This window comes from Plectropomus leopardus, chromosome 21, assembly GCF_026936395.1.
Source record: "Plectropomus leopardus strain MGB_pleo_1.0 chromosome 21, ASM2693639v1, whole genome shotgun sequence".
Classification (NCBI taxonomy): domain Eukaryota; kingdom Metazoa; phylum Chordata; class Actinopteri; order Perciformes; family Serranidae; genus Plectropomus; species Plectropomus leopardus.
The window spans coordinates 27,491,791-27,510,192 of record NC_142196.1 but is presented as its reverse complement, the minus strand read 5'-3'; the positions used below and the strand labels follow the sequence as shown (position 1 = coordinate 27,510,192).

General features: G+C 42.1%; 1 protein-coding gene across 1 annotated transcript in view; it reads right to left on the bottom strand.

Annotated features, from left to right (window-relative positions):
* The window catches only part of lyrm4b (LYR motif containing 4), a 31,679-nt gene that overhangs the window by 4,477 nt on the left and 8,800 nt on the right, over positions 1 to 18,402 (bottom strand). Inside the window, exon 2 of the mRNA XM_042510075.2 lies at positions 17,581 to 17,701. Within this exon, the coding sequence (XP_042366009.2) occupies positions 17,581 to 17,701 (121 nt within the window). The remainder of the gene's footprint in view (positions 1 to 17,580; positions 17,702 to 18,402) is intronic.

Sequence of the window (18,402 nt, the reverse complement as noted above, 5' to 3'; positions counted from 1 at the left end):
TTTTAAGAGCCTTTAATGATCATTTTTAACCAGATTTATTCAACCATCAGGTTTAAAGAAACGCAAAACGACCACAAAGAGACACAAAACGATTAATGACCACATCGAGACACACAATGACTGACAGCTACAAAGAGATGCAAAACAACCACAAAGATACATAGTGACTGACTACAAAGAGAAAAGAAAGAAATGATTCATGACTACAGACACAAAACGATCAGTGGCTACAAAGAGATGCAAAATGATCAAACATGAAAAAAGACCACAAAACGGCCGCAAAGAGAAGTAAAATAATCAATGACTACAAAGAGATGCAAAACAAAAATAAGGAGAGGCAACACAACCACGAAGACACGCAAAATGACTACAAACAAGCACGACAACCATGGAGAGACACAACCCTAAAACTAAAAAAGAGATGCAAAATGACTGACTAAACGAGATGCAAAACAACCCAAAACAGACACGTGATTGTCGATTAAAGACATGTAAAATCACTGACTATAAAGAGATGCAAAACAACCACAATAAGATGCAAAAAGACCGCAAAGAGATGCAAAACAACCACAAAGAGATGCAAAACAACCACAAAGAGATGCAAAAAGACTGCAAAGAGATGCAAAACAACCACAATAAGATGCAAAAAGACTGCAAAGAGATGCAAAACAACCACAATAAGATGCAAAAAGACTGCAAAGAGATGCAAAACAACCACAATAAGATGCAAAAAGACCGCAAAGAGATGCAAAACAACCGCAAAGAGATGCAAAACAACCACAAAGAGATGCAAAACAACCACAAGGAAACGCAAACCAACTACAAAGAGATGCGTCACGACCTCAGAGACGCAGTTCCTCCAGTTCTTTGTGGAACAGATCTGCTGGTCTGAGCTGAACTCTGACTGGGAGCCAGACTCCTCTCACAGCCTCGTTTCCTCCATATTCTCACATACTGTGTTTGAACAATTAACTTTTGGTCGGGATTCAGGAGCCACATATGCCGCGTGCGTCGGCCGCTGTCAGAGCCTCCTGGGATCGCCCTCCTACACAAAGACTACCACAGTCATCAGCGTGAGAGCTAAAGTTAGCCTCCGTCAGATTTCATCGTCTCCGCTCACGCGCTCTTCTTCTTCTCTCTCGCTGAGTCGTGACTGACTGACCTTCAGTCTTCCTCCCACCAGGCAGGAGGTGTGAGATTAACAGCAGACTGCTGCACCGTCACAGACTGCACCTCTGAAACATTACAGCTGCTCTGCAACCAAGACCTCCACACCCAACCCAGAGACCAGTTAGATCCTCTCCAAACTGAGCCCAAAGACCAGTTAGATCCCCATAAAACTGAACCCAAAGACCAGTTAGATCCTCTCCAAACTGAGCCCAAAGACCAGTTAAATCCTCTCCAAACTGAGCCCAAAGACCAGTTAGATCCCCATAAAACTGAACCCAAAGACCAGTTAGATCCTCATCAACCTGAGCCCAAAGACCAGTTAGATCCTCTCCAAACTGAGCCCAAAGACCAGTTAGATCCCCATAAAACTGAACCCAAAGACCAGTTAGATCCTCTCCAAACTGAGCCCAAAGACCAGTTAGATCCCCATAAAACTGAACCCAAAGACCAGTTAGATCCTCATCAACCTGAGCCCAAAGACCAGTTAGATCCTCATCAACCTGAGCCCAAAGACCAGTTAGATCCTCATCAACCTGAGCCCAAAGACCAGTTAGATCCTCTCCAAACTGAACCTTCGATACTCCTGACTGGGTGTTTGTCATTATTATATAATAGCTTTTGAAATATTTATCTTTTTTTTAAAGTAATGAATTCAGAGCAGGATTAGAACTGAATATTTAAATATTTCTTCAGGTCATTTTTGTTTTCTTTTTTGAAAAGAAGTGTTACAGATTTTTTTGTGCAATTTTATAATTTTTTAAAAATCCTTCCAAACTTGTGGAAGGATTTGAGGAAATGGGGGTCCTGCGGGGGATCCTCTGCTGCCGGTTTAAAAACAAGCTCCACCGTGATGCTGTTTTATGCGCTCTGACCTTGACCACGTCACACCTTAAACTTTTGCCATTGACATGTTTTTTTTTGTGTGAAATTGTATTGATTGTGAAATTTTTTGAATGACGAGATTTCAATACTTTTGGGAATTATTTAGTTTTTTACATGACTTGACGTCACAGTGACCGAAAACACCAGCGTAGGCACTGGAGGACGTCTCTGCGGCCGAGTTCAAGGGTTTAAGGCATTTGGCGTTACACCTTCTTTACCATGATTAGCGGCGAGGAGGACAACTGTCCGATTACACAGACAGACAGTTCGTTTATGATACCGGGGACATTAAAATGTCTCGACATCTGCGTCCTGAGAGACGAAACCAGACGAGGTCGTGACAGAAGCTGGTCCAACATGTTCACTCTGCGCTACTTTGAAATGTCAGACGAGATAAAGAAATAAAACCACTTAACCTGCTGTTTACACACACACACACACACACACACACACACACACACACACACACACACACACACACACACACACACACACCAGGTGAAGTGTTTCTGTGGCAACCGTCCAGCCGAAAATAAAAAGTGAGAAAGAGTTCAGCTGTGTGTGAAACGATGATGTAAACTTCGGTGACATCATCAGCGTGCACACACACACACACACACACACACACACACACACACACACACACACACACACACACACACACACACAGTTAGCAGGGCAGTGAGGACTCGGAGGGCGGCTGGCTCAAAGAGGCAGACGGAGAGAAACTGAGACAATTACCACAGTGTGGCACGGAGGTGAAACTTGAAGAAATAAAAACTTCACCTCCCTCTCTCCTCCTTCTCCCTCTCTCCTCCTTCTTCCTCTCTCCTCCTTCTCCTCCCCCGTCTCTCTCCCGCCCTCGTCTCTTTAGTGTCTCTCAGCCCTTTAAGGACGTTTATCAGTTTTCACAAACTCAGCGGCCTGAAGCATGAAACAGAAAAACTGTTTATTCTGCTCCGCTGGTCTCTTTTAAAAAACGTATTATTTCTCCGGAGAGGAGCGACGGCGCTCCGCTCTCCTCACACGGCGCCACGTCTCTGATCCCCAAACCTGGCTGCAGTCAGCTGACGTCGGGCCATCGCCGGGCCGCAGTACCACAACCACCGCCGTGAATCAGCTGTGAGGCTTTAAACTAGGAATCAACTCAACCTGCTCTGCACAGGGGCCACTTCTGTAAAACCACCCGGGGCCAAACATGTTCAGAGGATTTTAGGACCTTTCTAGTATTTTAGGACATCAGTGTCTCGGCTGTGTCCTCTGTCGGGGGTGTGGGGGATCCTCCTCTGGCTCTTCTTTTGATCAACAAGCTCTATGTTGATGCTGTTTTATGTCTCTGACACCTGATGGAGACTAAAAGGACAAAAACTATTCACAGAGTCAATCACTTTATTTTTATTGTACATTTAAAAATGTTTGGGGGGCCAGCAGGGGGGCCTGTCGGGGTCCAGATTTGGCCCTTTAAAAATGAGACGCAGCTCTGGCAGACGACGGGAAAACCAGCAGAGACAGACAGTTAATGTGTTTGCGGTGGACGTCTCTGATGTCTCCGTGCTGCTCTCACGGTTTATTGATGTTCAAATTATTACACAGAACATCTTTAATCTGCTGTTCGACATTGGGATTCGCCGCGGGTCGCACAGATTGTCTTGCTCAAGGACACTTTGGCAGGGAGGGACAGCCTGCTCTGAAGGACGACGTCTCTGCAGCTCAAACGTCCTGCTGCTTTGTTTCACGCTAATCCGACCAATTACATCGCTCTGTTCTGACTCTTCCCCTTAACCCCCTCATCTCCCTCGCTTGTCCCTCCCCGCCTCCCTTAATTTGTCCTCTGCTTACCTGCTGAGTGTGTGTGTGTGTGTGTGTGTGTGTGTGTGTGTGTGTGTGTGTGTGTGTGTGTGTGTGAAGGTGCCTCAATGCCTGACTAAATAACTTGATCTTAATTATGTTAAGTGTATCCACTCATTTTTTAAAATTTAAAATAAGTGTTCATATATTTTTGGTTCAAACTGAGTCTATTTTATCGTCACATTTTCCATGTAGAAATGATGTCGAGGGAATTAATGAGTGCTGATTCTGCAGATGACAAATGGGCAGGTGAAGGAAAAGTAAAAAATGCCTGACTTTAATTTGAATTTAATTATTTTGATAAATCGTGAAATTATTAAAATGCCCTTAGCAAAATGCTTAAGACTTAATCAAGACTATTGACTGTGATTTCTTTTAGGCTTTCTTGGTTATTGGGAAAGTAAAATCAATGTAAATAAGTGGTTACTTGTAAATATTAAACATATTTACTTGATAATTATGTCTCCAAACTAAGATTCCATGGCATGAGCTTTTATGTTTATTGAGGTCTTAAGATATTAAAGCTAAGCTAAATCTACCACCTCATGACAGATCATGGTTCGGTTTATTTAAGAGTCCTCAGTGAATTCACTAAACTCTTATTTGAGGACTCTAAAAAAACAGTGGAGTGAGAGACGAGTGAACAGATGAGGAGAGACGCAAAGAGACGAGGATCAATATTCTGTATTGTTCTCAGATGATTGTTATGGACGAATATGTTGCTTTGGCAGCAGCGACTTCTGACAGCGAAGCCAATAAAGGTTGTTAAGACGCAGCTGAACTGGAGGAGAGAAGACAGGAGGAAGAGGAGGAGGAGGAGAGGAAGAGCAGAGCATCTTAGTTTCTTTCCTCCTTCCTGTTGTGATAATTGTGTGTGTGTCATGGGTGACATGGGGATAATAACGATTTGAGAAAAATGTTCAGAGAACTATATTAACAATTCTCTTAACAACATATTCAAAATTATATTACAGAAAGAAAGGAGAGAAAAAAGAAAATAACATGTTCAGTATATCATTTGGCACTTTCTGGGCTAATTTGCTCGGGTTTTTTAAGGGTTAACTCTGTACCTGCAAACTTTAATCAGTCTGCTCCATCACTGAGAGCCGAAAACAACCTCGACACTGACACGAGGACGCACTACAGTCTGAAACTGATACTACAGTTGTTCTGACCTTTGAAGGCCACACACACACACACACACACACACACACACACACACACACACACACACACACACACACACACACACACACACACACACACACACACAGAGTGATAAGAACCTCCCTCTGCTCCCCGTGTCGTGTGTGTGAGCGCCAGACATCTTAAAGAAGCACCGATGGGACGTCTAGGTTTACACAGCCCTTTTTCTGTTACTGTATATGTGTGTGTGTGTGTGTGTGTGTGTGTGTGTGTGACCTTGGAAATCTCCTTCGCTAAGGTCCCTCCCACCAGCCTTAACGAGCTCGTTTGCCCGTCTCCTGTCTCTTTAATTGGCTACAATGACCCCCAAAAAACGCCTCCTGACCAATTAGCCATCAGCGCTCAGGACCCTGCCATCGACCAATCATGGGGCGACGTTAAGGAGTAATTAAATGTGATTAAGCTGTGAAGTCAAGGCCACGCCCATACGGAAACAGATAGGAGACACACACACACACACACACACACACACACACACACACACACACACACACACACGGTCCAGCAGTAATGAGGAGTTTCTTTGTAAATGTGTCGTTTTTTAACCTTAATTCTTTTCACTCTGAACACACACTAATTAGAGAGCCAGAACAGATGAAGGCAAACTGTGTGTGTGTGTGTGTGTGTGTGTGTGTGTGTGTGTGTGTGTGTGTGTGTGTGTGTGTGTGTGTGTGTGTGTGTGTGTGTGTGGAATTCCCTCCCTGTGATCTCCCGTTTCAGTCCGTCGCACCGAGAGACAACGAGGAGGAGGAGGAGGAGGAAGATAAAAAAGGAGGAAGAGGAAGGAGGAAGTGAGGAGGAGAGCTGGTTCCAAATTGCGGGCGCCGTTTCGCTTCCATTGTTTCTCTCCTCGTTCTCCGATTTCTGTCTCACGTCACCTTTAATTCCTCAAATTTCTCTTCATCCTCACTTCATCAAACACGCGGGGAATCCTGAGGGTCTCTCCGCCTGTCTGTGAGAGCCGTTTCAAACGACTCCTTCACTCATAACCTGCCGCTGTTTTTATTTTTGCATCGATTTCTACGTCAGCAGAAGCGACGGTGTGTTTTTGCACCGCGCGGTTCATTTGTCTGCTGCTGCTCCAGCCAAAAAAGAAATTCTTTTTTTAAAAAAAGCCTTTTAAGCACACAGATTTTCAATATCGATGATGTCGTAAACCACTCAGCTCAATTTGCTTGTTTAGGCCACTTTTCTTAAATGAGGATTTAAGGATGTTTAAAGGAGTTTAGGACCTTTCTAAGATTTTAGGACCTTTTTAGGATTTTCAGACTTGTAGGGTTTTAGCAGGCTTTTCGTATTTAAAGATTTTTTTCTAGGATTTAAGGACATTTCTTATATTTTAAGTAATTTCAAGGATTTTAAGACATTTCTTTGATTTTAGGACATCAGTGTCTCGGCTGTGTCCTCTGTCGGGGGTGTGGGGGATCCTCCTCTGGCTCTTTTTTTGATCAACAAGCTCTTTTTTTATGCTGTTTTATGTCTCTGACACCTTATGGAGACTAAAAGGACAAAAACTGTTCACAGTGTCCATCACTTTATGTTTATTGTTAATTAGAAAATGTTTGGGGGCCACTGGGGGCCCTGTCAGGGGCCAGATTTGGACTTATAGTGACATTAAAAAGGAAACACTAGGATGTGAGCCCTCTCATCGTCACAGTGACACCGCTGTTGTCGAATGGCGTCCCTGAACGCTCTCCGTCACAGTCAGAGGGGCTGCGTTCAGGAGCAGAAACCACCGGAGTTTCCCTCTCTGTGCGTCTGAGGCTTCAGCTGCCTCCTCACACTGTCAACACTTTCTCTCATTAACTCTCGCAGCACTGCAGAGGAGGAAGAGGACGAGGGAAACGCAGAAAAACACTTGAACACACATCAATGCAGCGGGCCGAGGAGAATCAGAGGCAGTGATTTTTCAGAGAATCGATGGAGCGGTCGGCGATCTGCCGAACGGGAGAGGGAGGGTGTCGAAAAAAAGAAAAAACCCAGTGAAATCCAGACAGAGTGACTCATAAAGGAGGAGATGAGAGAGTCCTTCAGCGTGAGGCTATGAGATGACAGTCCACTTCACACTAATGGCGGGGAGCCGCTGACAGTGATCCACATGTGGTGGCGGACGCACCGCCTCGCTGATGCTGCAGCAGCGCTTCAATCTGCACCACGAAAAAACACATCAATGGCACCGACGGCTCGGCTTATGTCTCAAAGATGAAAATGTATGTTTCTTTGTTGACTAAAACCAACTAAAATTTGCCAAAATGAACGAACTGTTGCATAAAGAAAATGTTAACATTGTAAGTTTCTGCAAAAAAACACCTTTGTTACATTTTTGCGTTTCATTTGCATCACATCAGCGTTTCTAAAGTGACTGAATGTGTCATCGGGAGCTGGAGGGGATGGTGGACGGTTTAGGACACGGTCTAAAGCCAACACGCAGTAAAACTCTTTCTTTTTATTAGCTACACTCGTGCTCGGATGATTTGTAGCGACTCTTTGCCGCGTTTGTGCCGGCGAACATGTGTTCTTGTAACCTATCGCTGCTTTTCCTGCGGCCATTATGCAGCCAAACGTCGGTGTTATTTCGGCAAAAGTCTACACTTTTCCAGCTGCGTTTCTGATTTTTAGCAACCTGCCACTATTATTTGATCTTGTTGAGTGTTTTTGCTGCTGAATGTGGGTGATTTTAGCGATCCTAAACACATTTCCGGTGATCTCTGTGCAAACTTCTCTTTTTAGCCACCTGTCTTTAAGCTGCATCTTTGCTGCCAAACATGAATTCTTCGTAACAAACAGCGGCTGTGTTTTCAATAGCGTCTGTGCTGCCAGACATGGATGTCTTATCATGACCAGTCCCCGATTTTCCAGCGCTGTCTGAGCTGTTAAACGTTTTTTTTTTAAAGAAACTTTATCCTGCATTTCCAGTGCTGTTTGTATTGTTGAAAATGCATTTTTTTTTTTTTGAACATTTTTTTTAAGCAAATCAGTGTTGCTTTTTAAGCAACATTTACGCTGCCAAATATGGGTGATCTATAGGTGCAAGGCCTCGCTTTTCTGGGTGTGTTTGTGTTGTTGAATGATGTTTTTTAGCGACTCATTGCAGCTTTTCAGTGACATTTGTGCCATCAAACGTGCGTATTTTAACATAAATGTTATCTTCTCTATCTTATCTTCTGTTTTTTTGTCAAAATGTAACCAAACTAAACCACAGTCTTGTTTGAAACCTTAAGTTTAAAAAATCGGCTACCTAAAAAGGTAAAAATGGAACATATCTATGGTTTGCAGAAACATACGATGCCAACATTTCTTTCAGCGATTGTGTAACTGCACAATGAGCACTGGTCAGATTAGAAAATGATCACAGGTGTTGTTTTTCGGGCTGTGATGCTAAATCTCTGCAGCACAGGAGTCACTGTGCGCTGTATGTGGGGTGTTTATGTTGCAACATATTGAACACGCCTCGTCATATTTGAGGAGCTCTCTCTTTGCACAAAAATATCCTCGCTGCAGGTGTTGCATTTTGCTCTTTTTTTAGCGATGATTTGCCAAACGTTGGAGTGTTTGCTTCTCCCTCAGTCCCCAGCAGGAGGATCGTGTCTGTCTTTGACACTAGCGCTCGTGTCAGCTCACAATAAATGAAAACAAACGCATCCTTATGCATCGGATTGTGTTCCCGCTCTCCCCGAATCACACCGAAATGTGACTTCTGTGAGCGAACCTCGTCGTTTGATTCTTGTTTACTTTTCTTCATCCTTTTCTCTGCTTCTCCTCCTCCTTTTTTATTTTCTTTGCTTCTCCTCCACCTCTATCACTTTTATCGTTTCTCCCTTTATCTCAGTCTCCTCCTCCATCCTGTCTTTTCTCTCGCTTTCTCACTTTCCTCCTCTCTCATCCATTTCCATCTTCTCTCCTCTTTCCTCCTCTCGTTTTCAGCTGTTGTCCTTACATCACATTGCCCTCTTCAGTCAATGAATTTCATCATGCAGTGTGTGTGTGTGTGTGTGTGTGTGTGTGTGTGTGTGTGTGTGTGAGTGTGTGAGAGAGGGTATCATCATTGCATCAGACCCAGACTTCTAAGAATAGAAGAAAAACTAACAAACAAAAGGAAAGAACCAGAAAATATCAAGGAGGAAATACTGAAAACATTAAATTCGACTCTAATCTCACTGTAGCACTTCATGGAAAAAATGTATTATCCTAAAAAATATAACCCAATTGCCCATCTTCAGCGAGCGTATGACATTTAGTTAACGGCTAACTGGCGTTCACGTTCTGTCCTGCGGCCACGAGAAAGTGAGACTTCAGCGTCTTCTGATGTGGTGAAGATTTCATTATCCAAATGTGCAAAATAAAGAAATAAATTTGACCAAAAACAAAAAAACAAACAAAAAGAGAAGCAGACAGAGCACAAAGTGTGTCTGATCTGCACAGTCAGAATTATATATTTATAAGTACCTTACAGAATTACTATATATATATATAGTATATATAGTATATATATATATATATATATATATAGTATATATAATATATATTACTATTTAAGTGCTTTTTTCAGGTCATTTAATTGTTTATTCTTTATTAATTTTTTTACCTTTTTCATTGACTTGTTTTTTTTTTTAAATTTTACAATAATTTTCTTGTAAAATGTTTTTTTTTACAATTTTATTTTCTTTCTAATTTTTGGGTCATTTCTAATCAATTTGCTCATCACCTTTTCCCAAGTTTTTGAAAGATTGATTTAAGACATTTTAACACCACATAAGGCCTTATTTTTAGATTAAAAAAATCAATACCTTTAAAGACTTTTTAAGGAACTCTGACTTTTATTGGCCACGTTAATAGCTTAATGGCGAAAACTTTTTTTCTTGGAATAAGGGCAAAAACAGGAATATTTTGTGCTTGTAAATGTTGTCAGTGGGATTTTCAGCAGGAAACTGAACCCAAAAATACCTGTTTAACTGGCTTTCATCAGCACAGAAATTTCACTTCTTTACTACAACAACTTGCATCAATATGCACAAACCACAAGTGATTCGATCCTTAAATACACGAGCACATTAGCAAAAAATGATGTGTTTCAGTAACAAGACTCCATCGTTTACTGTAATGCCAGCTATGACTTAAAGAAAGAACTCATTCGTGTTTTGCTTTTCTGACCCCTAAAAAACTTGATCCTGATCCGAGTTATTTTTAAAGTGGCGCTGGGCAGCTCTGCATGTTGGCAGCTTCTGAGGGAAACGCAGGGTGATGGTATGAATTTTTTTGAGGCCTTCAAAAGTCAAAAATCAATGCTCGCGCTTCAATACTCAGGGAGTTTTGGGGCTGGTGATGATGGGATGACCAAAAAGAGAGATGAGAAGGAAAAGATCTGATGTTACTGAGTCCAGCTCTCTCACAGCCATTTCTCCTGCAGCTCATGAGATATTTTGGATTTCACTTTTATGTTTGCTATTCGTCACTTTTTGTGGGTGCAGAAATTAACTCACATTTCAGTTCAGCAGCATGTTTTTAGTGCTTTACTTCAAATATTACTGCAGCACGCTTTGCCGTGCAAAGCAATGAAGATTTCAAACCGTAAATGAGAACAAAACGCTGTGGACTCTGTAGTTTTCGTTTGTTACGTAACTATTTTGGTACAAATATTTGCCTGCCAAGGTGGGAGATAATTTGAGATTTATTCGCCCTATTTGGTGCTTGGCAGGTATTAATTTCTGGACCCTGTTCTCAGGTCTCTCTTAACCCATCGTTGAGATGACTACATTAAAAAAATTATGAGGCAAAACATCTACAAAAAACCAAAAAAAAAGCAAAAACAGATCACTGGCAAGAATTTAAAAATAAATTATAGGTGCAGTGCAGTAATGGATCAGGGCTGGGCATTTTTAGCAGCAAGCAGCAGACAAACTGGACAACTCAGCATTAAAACATGCATTCTGCATCACACGAGGCTCGAACTCACAACCTCAGACACCAAAGACAAGTCACCATGCCAGAAACCAGAGATAGTAGAAGTATATATTTACAGCACCATTTACAATCAAACATTTTGATGTTTGTCAGCTCAATTTTAATGAATCAAAGATCTGTGGAGATGGTTTGTGGACAGTCTGAAGACGCCCGTCAGCAAATCTGGTGTCAACTGAGAAAAAAATATGGGAGGTTTAATTAGTTTCACAGTGTCTGATAAAAACAGAGTGATGCACTTCATAACTTGTACCACAGTGAAGTGAACAAAAGTACATTTTGGTGCAAGTTGCAAAGCTTGTTCGAGTGATGTGTTGTGAATTTTCAAACTTCTTGATTTTAGATGGTCGTTTTAGGGCCACCATCAGGTCTACTGGCTTCTGTTTGCAGCTGAGGAAGTCTGGCATGGGACTGGACCTGTGTGCAGTTTGGTTTATTTTTATGCATCTGTAGTTGGAAGAATGATAATAACATTGAGGAAAACAAGATGGGCTAAGTACTTTGCTGCCCGGCGCCTAATAATGGAAGTTTTAATGATCCTTCCTCAATTACAGCACATTTGTCGGACTAGACTTTGCCGCATTTTGTTGTTTGGACTATCAGGTGAAATTTAGCTGGCGTTTATAGTGAATAAACCTGAATCTGCATTCACAAATTTTAGTAACTGGTCTGCTCTGCATGCATGCTTCTGTTGTCTGTGTGGCATCAGGATCTTAAAATGGTTTACACGGATAAGATTGGGAAAAATGACCGTAAAGTTGAATCAACACCTCTGTGAGTGAATTTCAGCGTCATCACCTTAATGAAAGTTGGCTTTTTATTGCAGGACTGTTGCATTAGACTGCATGGATATACATAAAACATACTTAAAATGTAGCCTATAAACCATTTATATGATGCAATTTGACTGATATATTCGATGTTAGGCCGATGGCAGCAGATTGTATCAACTCTGACTCGTTCAGGCTGTAGTTAAGATGTCTTTTCGGCCTGTGGTTTTATACGGGAGTCAGATTTTGAGCTGCCTCCCCTCCTGCCTCTGTGTGATGTTTTATGATGTAGAGAAAGAGAAGGAGTGCAGGGAGCTTTTATCCACCCGAGCATCTCCTTCTGTTTTTTTTCCCGGCAGTATGGAGTCATTTACAGTACCAGTGTGTTTTCGCGTGTGTGAGGCTGTGCGGCACCCGTGGGGTAAGCCAGGTGTAAAAGCAGCAATAAAGGCGTGGGATTTCGGGGGGATCGAGGGAGGAAGGCAGGGGGATTTTCACAGATCGAAAGATGCGAGGAGGAGCAGGGGGAGAAAATAACAGGAGCGGCGAGGAGTGAGGGGAAGGGTAAGAGCGAGGTGAAGAGGAGGAGGAGGAGGTGACGCAGGATTTCACGCAGGGTGTTGCCCTACTTTTCGGTCCAGCTCCTGTCTGGATCAGGCTTTCCCCCCAAAATCTCTGGTTTCCCTAAACTGAGCTGAGACTGCGTCAGACAGGAAGCTGGTCTCTCACAGTCCAGCTCCTGCATCAGTAAACATGTTGCCGGCTGCTGTTTGGAGCTGCAGTTTTTTAACCCTTTAGGGCGCCACTTTAATATTACACACTCGTATCGCTCAGCGCACAAGATGCGCTTTTCAAAATCAAGCTTTAAAAAATATTATTATTTTTTAACCATCAGTCCTAATCATAAATGTCAAATATGCATTAATTTTCAGAATTTTAACCCTTTAAATGCCAGGTTTTTGTTATGATGCCACTGTTTTTAGTTTTTAAAAAAAAAAGCGCCAAAAATGACTTGTTTTCCATATACCACATGCCAAGTAGATTTTTTTGTTATCAGCACATCCTGGGATTTTGTGCAGTGTGAAATACTCACACTCATACCACTTTTCAAAATCAGGCTGCAAAAACTAAAATATACTAAAACCAAAATATTGAGACATCTGTCCAGTACATATACATACATATCACGATGTAACTTCGCTGACAGTCAACCGGCGAGCAGCAATAGCGTGCAGAAATCTCCCTTCAGCTCACCTGGTGAGTAAGCAGCTACATGTTGTGTTTGCAAATTTATCTACAAAGTGACACGCATAACTGGTCAAAAATATCACGGATTAACCGCTGACATCCCTAATCTGAGGCATCCTGCTTTTTACTGAACAGCACCTGTGTGTTTCTGCCTCCTGCACATAATAACCGTCCACACGCACTGCGACCATCTCACACACCTTCATCACGGCGGACAAAGAGCCGTTTTACTGTTGTGAAAACTCAGCCGCAGTTTCAGTGATCATGTGTCTGTATGAAGCATTTTTCACCGCAGACAGAAAAAACATCCAAACATCACGCTCTGGACGCTGATCTCCTGAGAGCAGCGCAGAGACGTTTGTTTCCTCTGAAGCTACAGGTGATTCAGGTAACAGGTTTAACCTTTACAGCAGAATACTCTGTTAACAACTATCGGCGCGTGTTCGCCGGTGAGCCGAGCTCAAGCTGTTTACCATAAAACCTGATTTCCACTTTATTTATGCAGCCCAGGAAAATGTTCTTTTAAGCACCCTGCTGCTCAGCACCAAATCACAGCTACTTCTTCTGATTATTAACTGACAAAACTGCAAAAACACACACACGCACACACAGTGCAGATTTTAACTGTGTTCTCATTTGGGTGTCTGCAGGGACTCGGCAGCACTCGGGGATTTAATTTTCTGTTTATTAAAGCTGGTGGAGATCTTGCGTTTTTTCCTTTATTACACGAGTCTTCTGTAAATAAACTCAACACGGGCTGAAAGGAGTCTCTGCGGAGCTCAAAGATTCATTTCTTTCACTCTGTTCGACTCTTTTGTGCTTTGACTCGGCGGTTAGAGAGTTCAGCCTTTACACCTGATAACAAAATTTAAACTAAAACCTCCGGCTCATTAAATTCAGACAGCAGATTTACGGAGGTTAAAGGTGAACAGTTTGCTCTGCAGATTTCCTTTAATACAGAACACGGTTCACACTTCACAGTGAAACTATCGTTCAAACTACAAAATATTCATGACAAATATCAGGAAAAATGGACAATAAGAAAGCAGCAGCCAACAATCAGGGTTCCCTAAATTTCAGAACCTTTCCATGACTTTTCAGGGACTTTTCTCCATGCCCTTCTAGCCCAGATTTTTTTCTTCAAACATATAAGAATCAAACTCTATTCAAACATAATTTCAGTGTCCAAAGACGATTGGAAATTAGAAAATAATGGCTATAAGCGCTGGCATTTTGACCAGTTAAAAAGAAAAGAGAAAACATGCTCCGCAAACCTGTTTTCTTACAAAAAAATCTGTATTTTTTTTTCTATAAATTTGCCAATAATATTTAAAAAAGAATTTCTTTAAAAATAAAATTTTAAGAAAAAAAAAGAGAAAATAGAATTAAAAAAATGTTTCATTTGAAAAAAAAAAAACCCACTAGAAAATAAGAAAAAAATCTCAAAAAAACCCCAAAAGCTCCAAAATTTTCCCCCCACAGTCGCATACTGGGAACTCTTTCATCTTTATAGTTTAATTTAGTTTGTGTGTTTAAGCCCATGAGTGTGTGTGTATGTGTGTGTGTATCGCAGTAGCATCAAATGTGTGTGCTGAAAAAGTTTGTGTCTGTGCATCTCTGAACAACAGTGTGTGCGTGTGTGTGTGTGTGTGTGTGCGTGTGTGTGTGTGTGTGTGCGTGTGTGTGTTTACGTGGATATTTCTGTGCCTTTGTAAGTTAGTTAGGGTGTAAAGATGATGGATTGCAGCTGCAGAGCCGCCTCTGTTTGTAGAAGAGAAACTAAACCAGTATGTTCGCTTTAATGAGAGTGTGTGTGTGTGTGTGTGTGTGTGAGAGAGAGAGAGAGAGAGAGAGAGAGAGAGAGAGAGAGAGTTTAAAAGTGAGAATCGTACGAGGAAAATAAGAAAAGAAGAAGAAAAGACTTCCTAAAAGCAGAAATGTAGGAGCTGTCAGTGAGATTCTGTGTGACGGATCGATGCGACTGCCTCCTCGGTGTGTGTGCAGTGTGTGTTTGCAGTGTGTGTGTGTGTGTGTGTGTGCAGTGTGTGTGTGTGTGTGTGTGTGTGCAGTGTGTGTCCAGATGGATCTACACACAAACACACATAAATGATAAAGCCATAACATTATCAAGTCCAGCAGAAAGTGTGTTTCTCTAAGTGTGTGTGTGCGCGGCGGCCTCTGAAGAGCCATTCCTCACAGATTACTGCTGCTTAATGTCACCGCAATGTCACACAGCCTTCGGCCATTTTGGCTCAATTGAGATTAAATGCCACATTGGGCGGTGAGTTATACCTGCCAGGTCTGAGAGGTCGGCGTGGCGGTGGGGGGGGTGACTGGCCCCGGCCCCCGTTACGGCTCTCAGGAGGGTCGGACAGAATCGGACTCAGTCAGATCTCAGAGTTTAACAAACACACAGAGGATTTAGGACAGGTGTGTTTCTTTATCCGCAGCTTAGTCTGAATAGAAATATTCCTGACTGTTACATTTTAACTAGATGGAGCAGAAGAAATAAAAATAAAAATAAATCCTGCATAAAATAGCAAAAATAAATAAATAAATAAATAAATAAATAAAATAAAAATAAATAAATATACAATAAATAGCAAGCAACATGTCATTACGTTCATTTGTCACATTGTCACAATTATAAAGGTACAACCTGACAAAAACACATAACCTGACTCCACACATAACGAGTGGAAGTCGAGCTATTTCGACATGTAAACACCTCAGTCGGACTCTAACTGGACTCAGCGGTCTGCACGTTGGTAGCCTCCCTCGACGTTTCGGGATAGGGACGGTTCGTTATTTTTGAGGGGAAAGTGGTGCTGCTAAACGGGTCAGGTATTTAAAAAAAAGAAGCACTAAGGGGGGACTTGTGTTTTTAATTTTGGCTTAGGTGAGGGACAAACAGCTTGAAAAGTCAGTATTTTATATCTATTTTAAATTAAAAAGTCACACCGCAGCTGCCCCCCTCCTGTGATAAAAAAGCAAGAATAATGAATGTTTGAGATATTGTGGTTTTTATTTTAGATCGATATATCTACAGGATTCGGTGCAGTTATGCTGAAATACCACATGTGCACGGCATGTAAGCTGATGACGGATAGACAGGATCCTCTGCTCTCTGCTGCAAAAACTCTGGATGCTCTGGATATCATGTTTTTCATTCAGGTTGAGACGCATATCGGATAAACAAACAATTACATCGTGGGGCCATTATAAGGAAATTCGCGGGAAAATACCAGCATGAAAACAGCAAAACACCACGGCTATACGTTACATAATTGCATGTAACCTACGGTCACGACCTGATGACAAAAAGGACCGAAGCCTTAACTTTCTGCTGCACGGAGAGTGAATGTTTTAGCTGTTGTGGCTCTTTGAACGTGGTTTTATTTTTCCTTCATTGACATTTGAAACAAGATGTTTAATCTAAAATGCACCAACGAGTCTGCCACCCCTCCTCCCCCCTCTCTCTCTGAGAACACACTGTATGGATCTGCACACGGGGGAGGAAACCTGCAGCCAGAGAGCAACAAACACAAGCAGCCTCTCCCACAACAAGCGCGTATGTTTACCCCTGTGTGTGTGTGTGTGTGTGTGTGTGTGTGTGTGTGTGTGTGTGTGTGTGTGATATAGATTTTTCCAGAAGCCTGTAGTAATGCAGCGAGGTTGTAACAAGGTGCGTATTCGTCCTCTGATGCATTTAATCCAGGAGTCAGTGTGTGGGCGAGATGCAGCGCAGAAAACACACACAACTCCAGTCAAACGGGACTCACACAGTCCACTGATGTGCAGTGTGTGTGTGTCTCATCTGCTGTCCTCTACACTAAACATACTACAATCCTAGAAATGTCTTCAAATCCTAGATATACCCTAAAGTCTTAAATGTTCTCAAATCCTAGAAACATCCTAAAATCCCCCAAAAGAACATCCCGAAAAACAATACATGTCTTTGAATCCTGCAAATGTCCTTCAATCCGAGAAACGTACTAAATTGCTAGAAATGTAATAAAATCCAACTGTCCTAAAATCTGAGAAATGTCCTCAAATCAAACAACTGTTCCGAAATCCAAGACTTGTCCTAAAATTCTAGGAACAGCCCAAAATGTCAGAAATGCCCTTAAGTTCTAGAAATATCCCAAAATCCTAGAAACATGTGTGGAGCTGCTGCGTTTGGCCCCTGGCCCCCTGACATTTTGCAGAAGTGGCCCTTCAGCCTGTTCTGTGGTACTACGTGTTTTTTGGGTTTGTTTTTGATGTGCTCACACGTTTGTCTTTTCTTCTGCAGATGTGCTGCTTTAATCTTACAGCTGTGTTTCTCCGAGCGTCTCCCGTCAGCCGAACGGAAATCTCAGCATTAAAGTTGGGACTCCACCGTCAGTCCCGACATTTGTTTGCTAAAATGTTAAATTTACCCGTAAAAATATAAATGCAGGAAAAGACCTGACGCTGATTAAGTGTGTGTGTGTGTGTGTGTGTGTGTGTGTGTTACCTGTCTCTGTATCAGTGCCAGTGTCTGCTGTCCCTCCAGCATCAGTCTCTCCACAGTTTCTGGATCCTGCACTGTCTTGTTGGCCCTGAAGGCATCGCGCACCCGCCGCACCGCATAGGTCCTGCAATAAACACACACACACACACACACACACACACACACACACACACACACACACACACACACACAGTGTCATTTAATCTATTTACAGAGAGAAAACAAACAGACAGCAGCGTGCGGTAAAGAAAGCACACAGAATATAATGAAAACGACAAACGTGTGGTGTAAAAGCCCTCGGAGCGATTTCTAAAAGCAAACAACAAAACCAACAACACCGAAACCCGAACGACATCACAGGTGACAAACACGAAAACGAGAGCAGATGAAACGAGCTCAGGGCGGCAAAACAAACAACAACAACATGTGGAGTCTCTGCTGTGTCAGCAGAGACTGAGGAGGACTTCACATCAGGGGCCCAAATCTGAGCACAGCGGGCCCCCAGAGCACACTTAGTTTGGAGAGTGTAAACATACAGCAGGGACACTCGGCATGCTTTGTCTGGGGGCCACGTTTGTGAAATTTAAGGAAGCCAGGGGCCGTCACAGCGGCCCCAGTTTCTAGTATTTTGGGACATTTCTAGGATTTTAGGACATTTCTCTTATTTAAGGATTTTTCTCATATTTAAAGATTTTTCTAGGATTAAAGGATTTAGTTTTTTTTTTAATTTTTTTTTTTAAGATTTTAAGACTTTTTTCATATTTTGGGACATTTCTACAATTTAGGATGTTTTCAAGATTTTAGGCCATTTGTCGTATTTTAAGA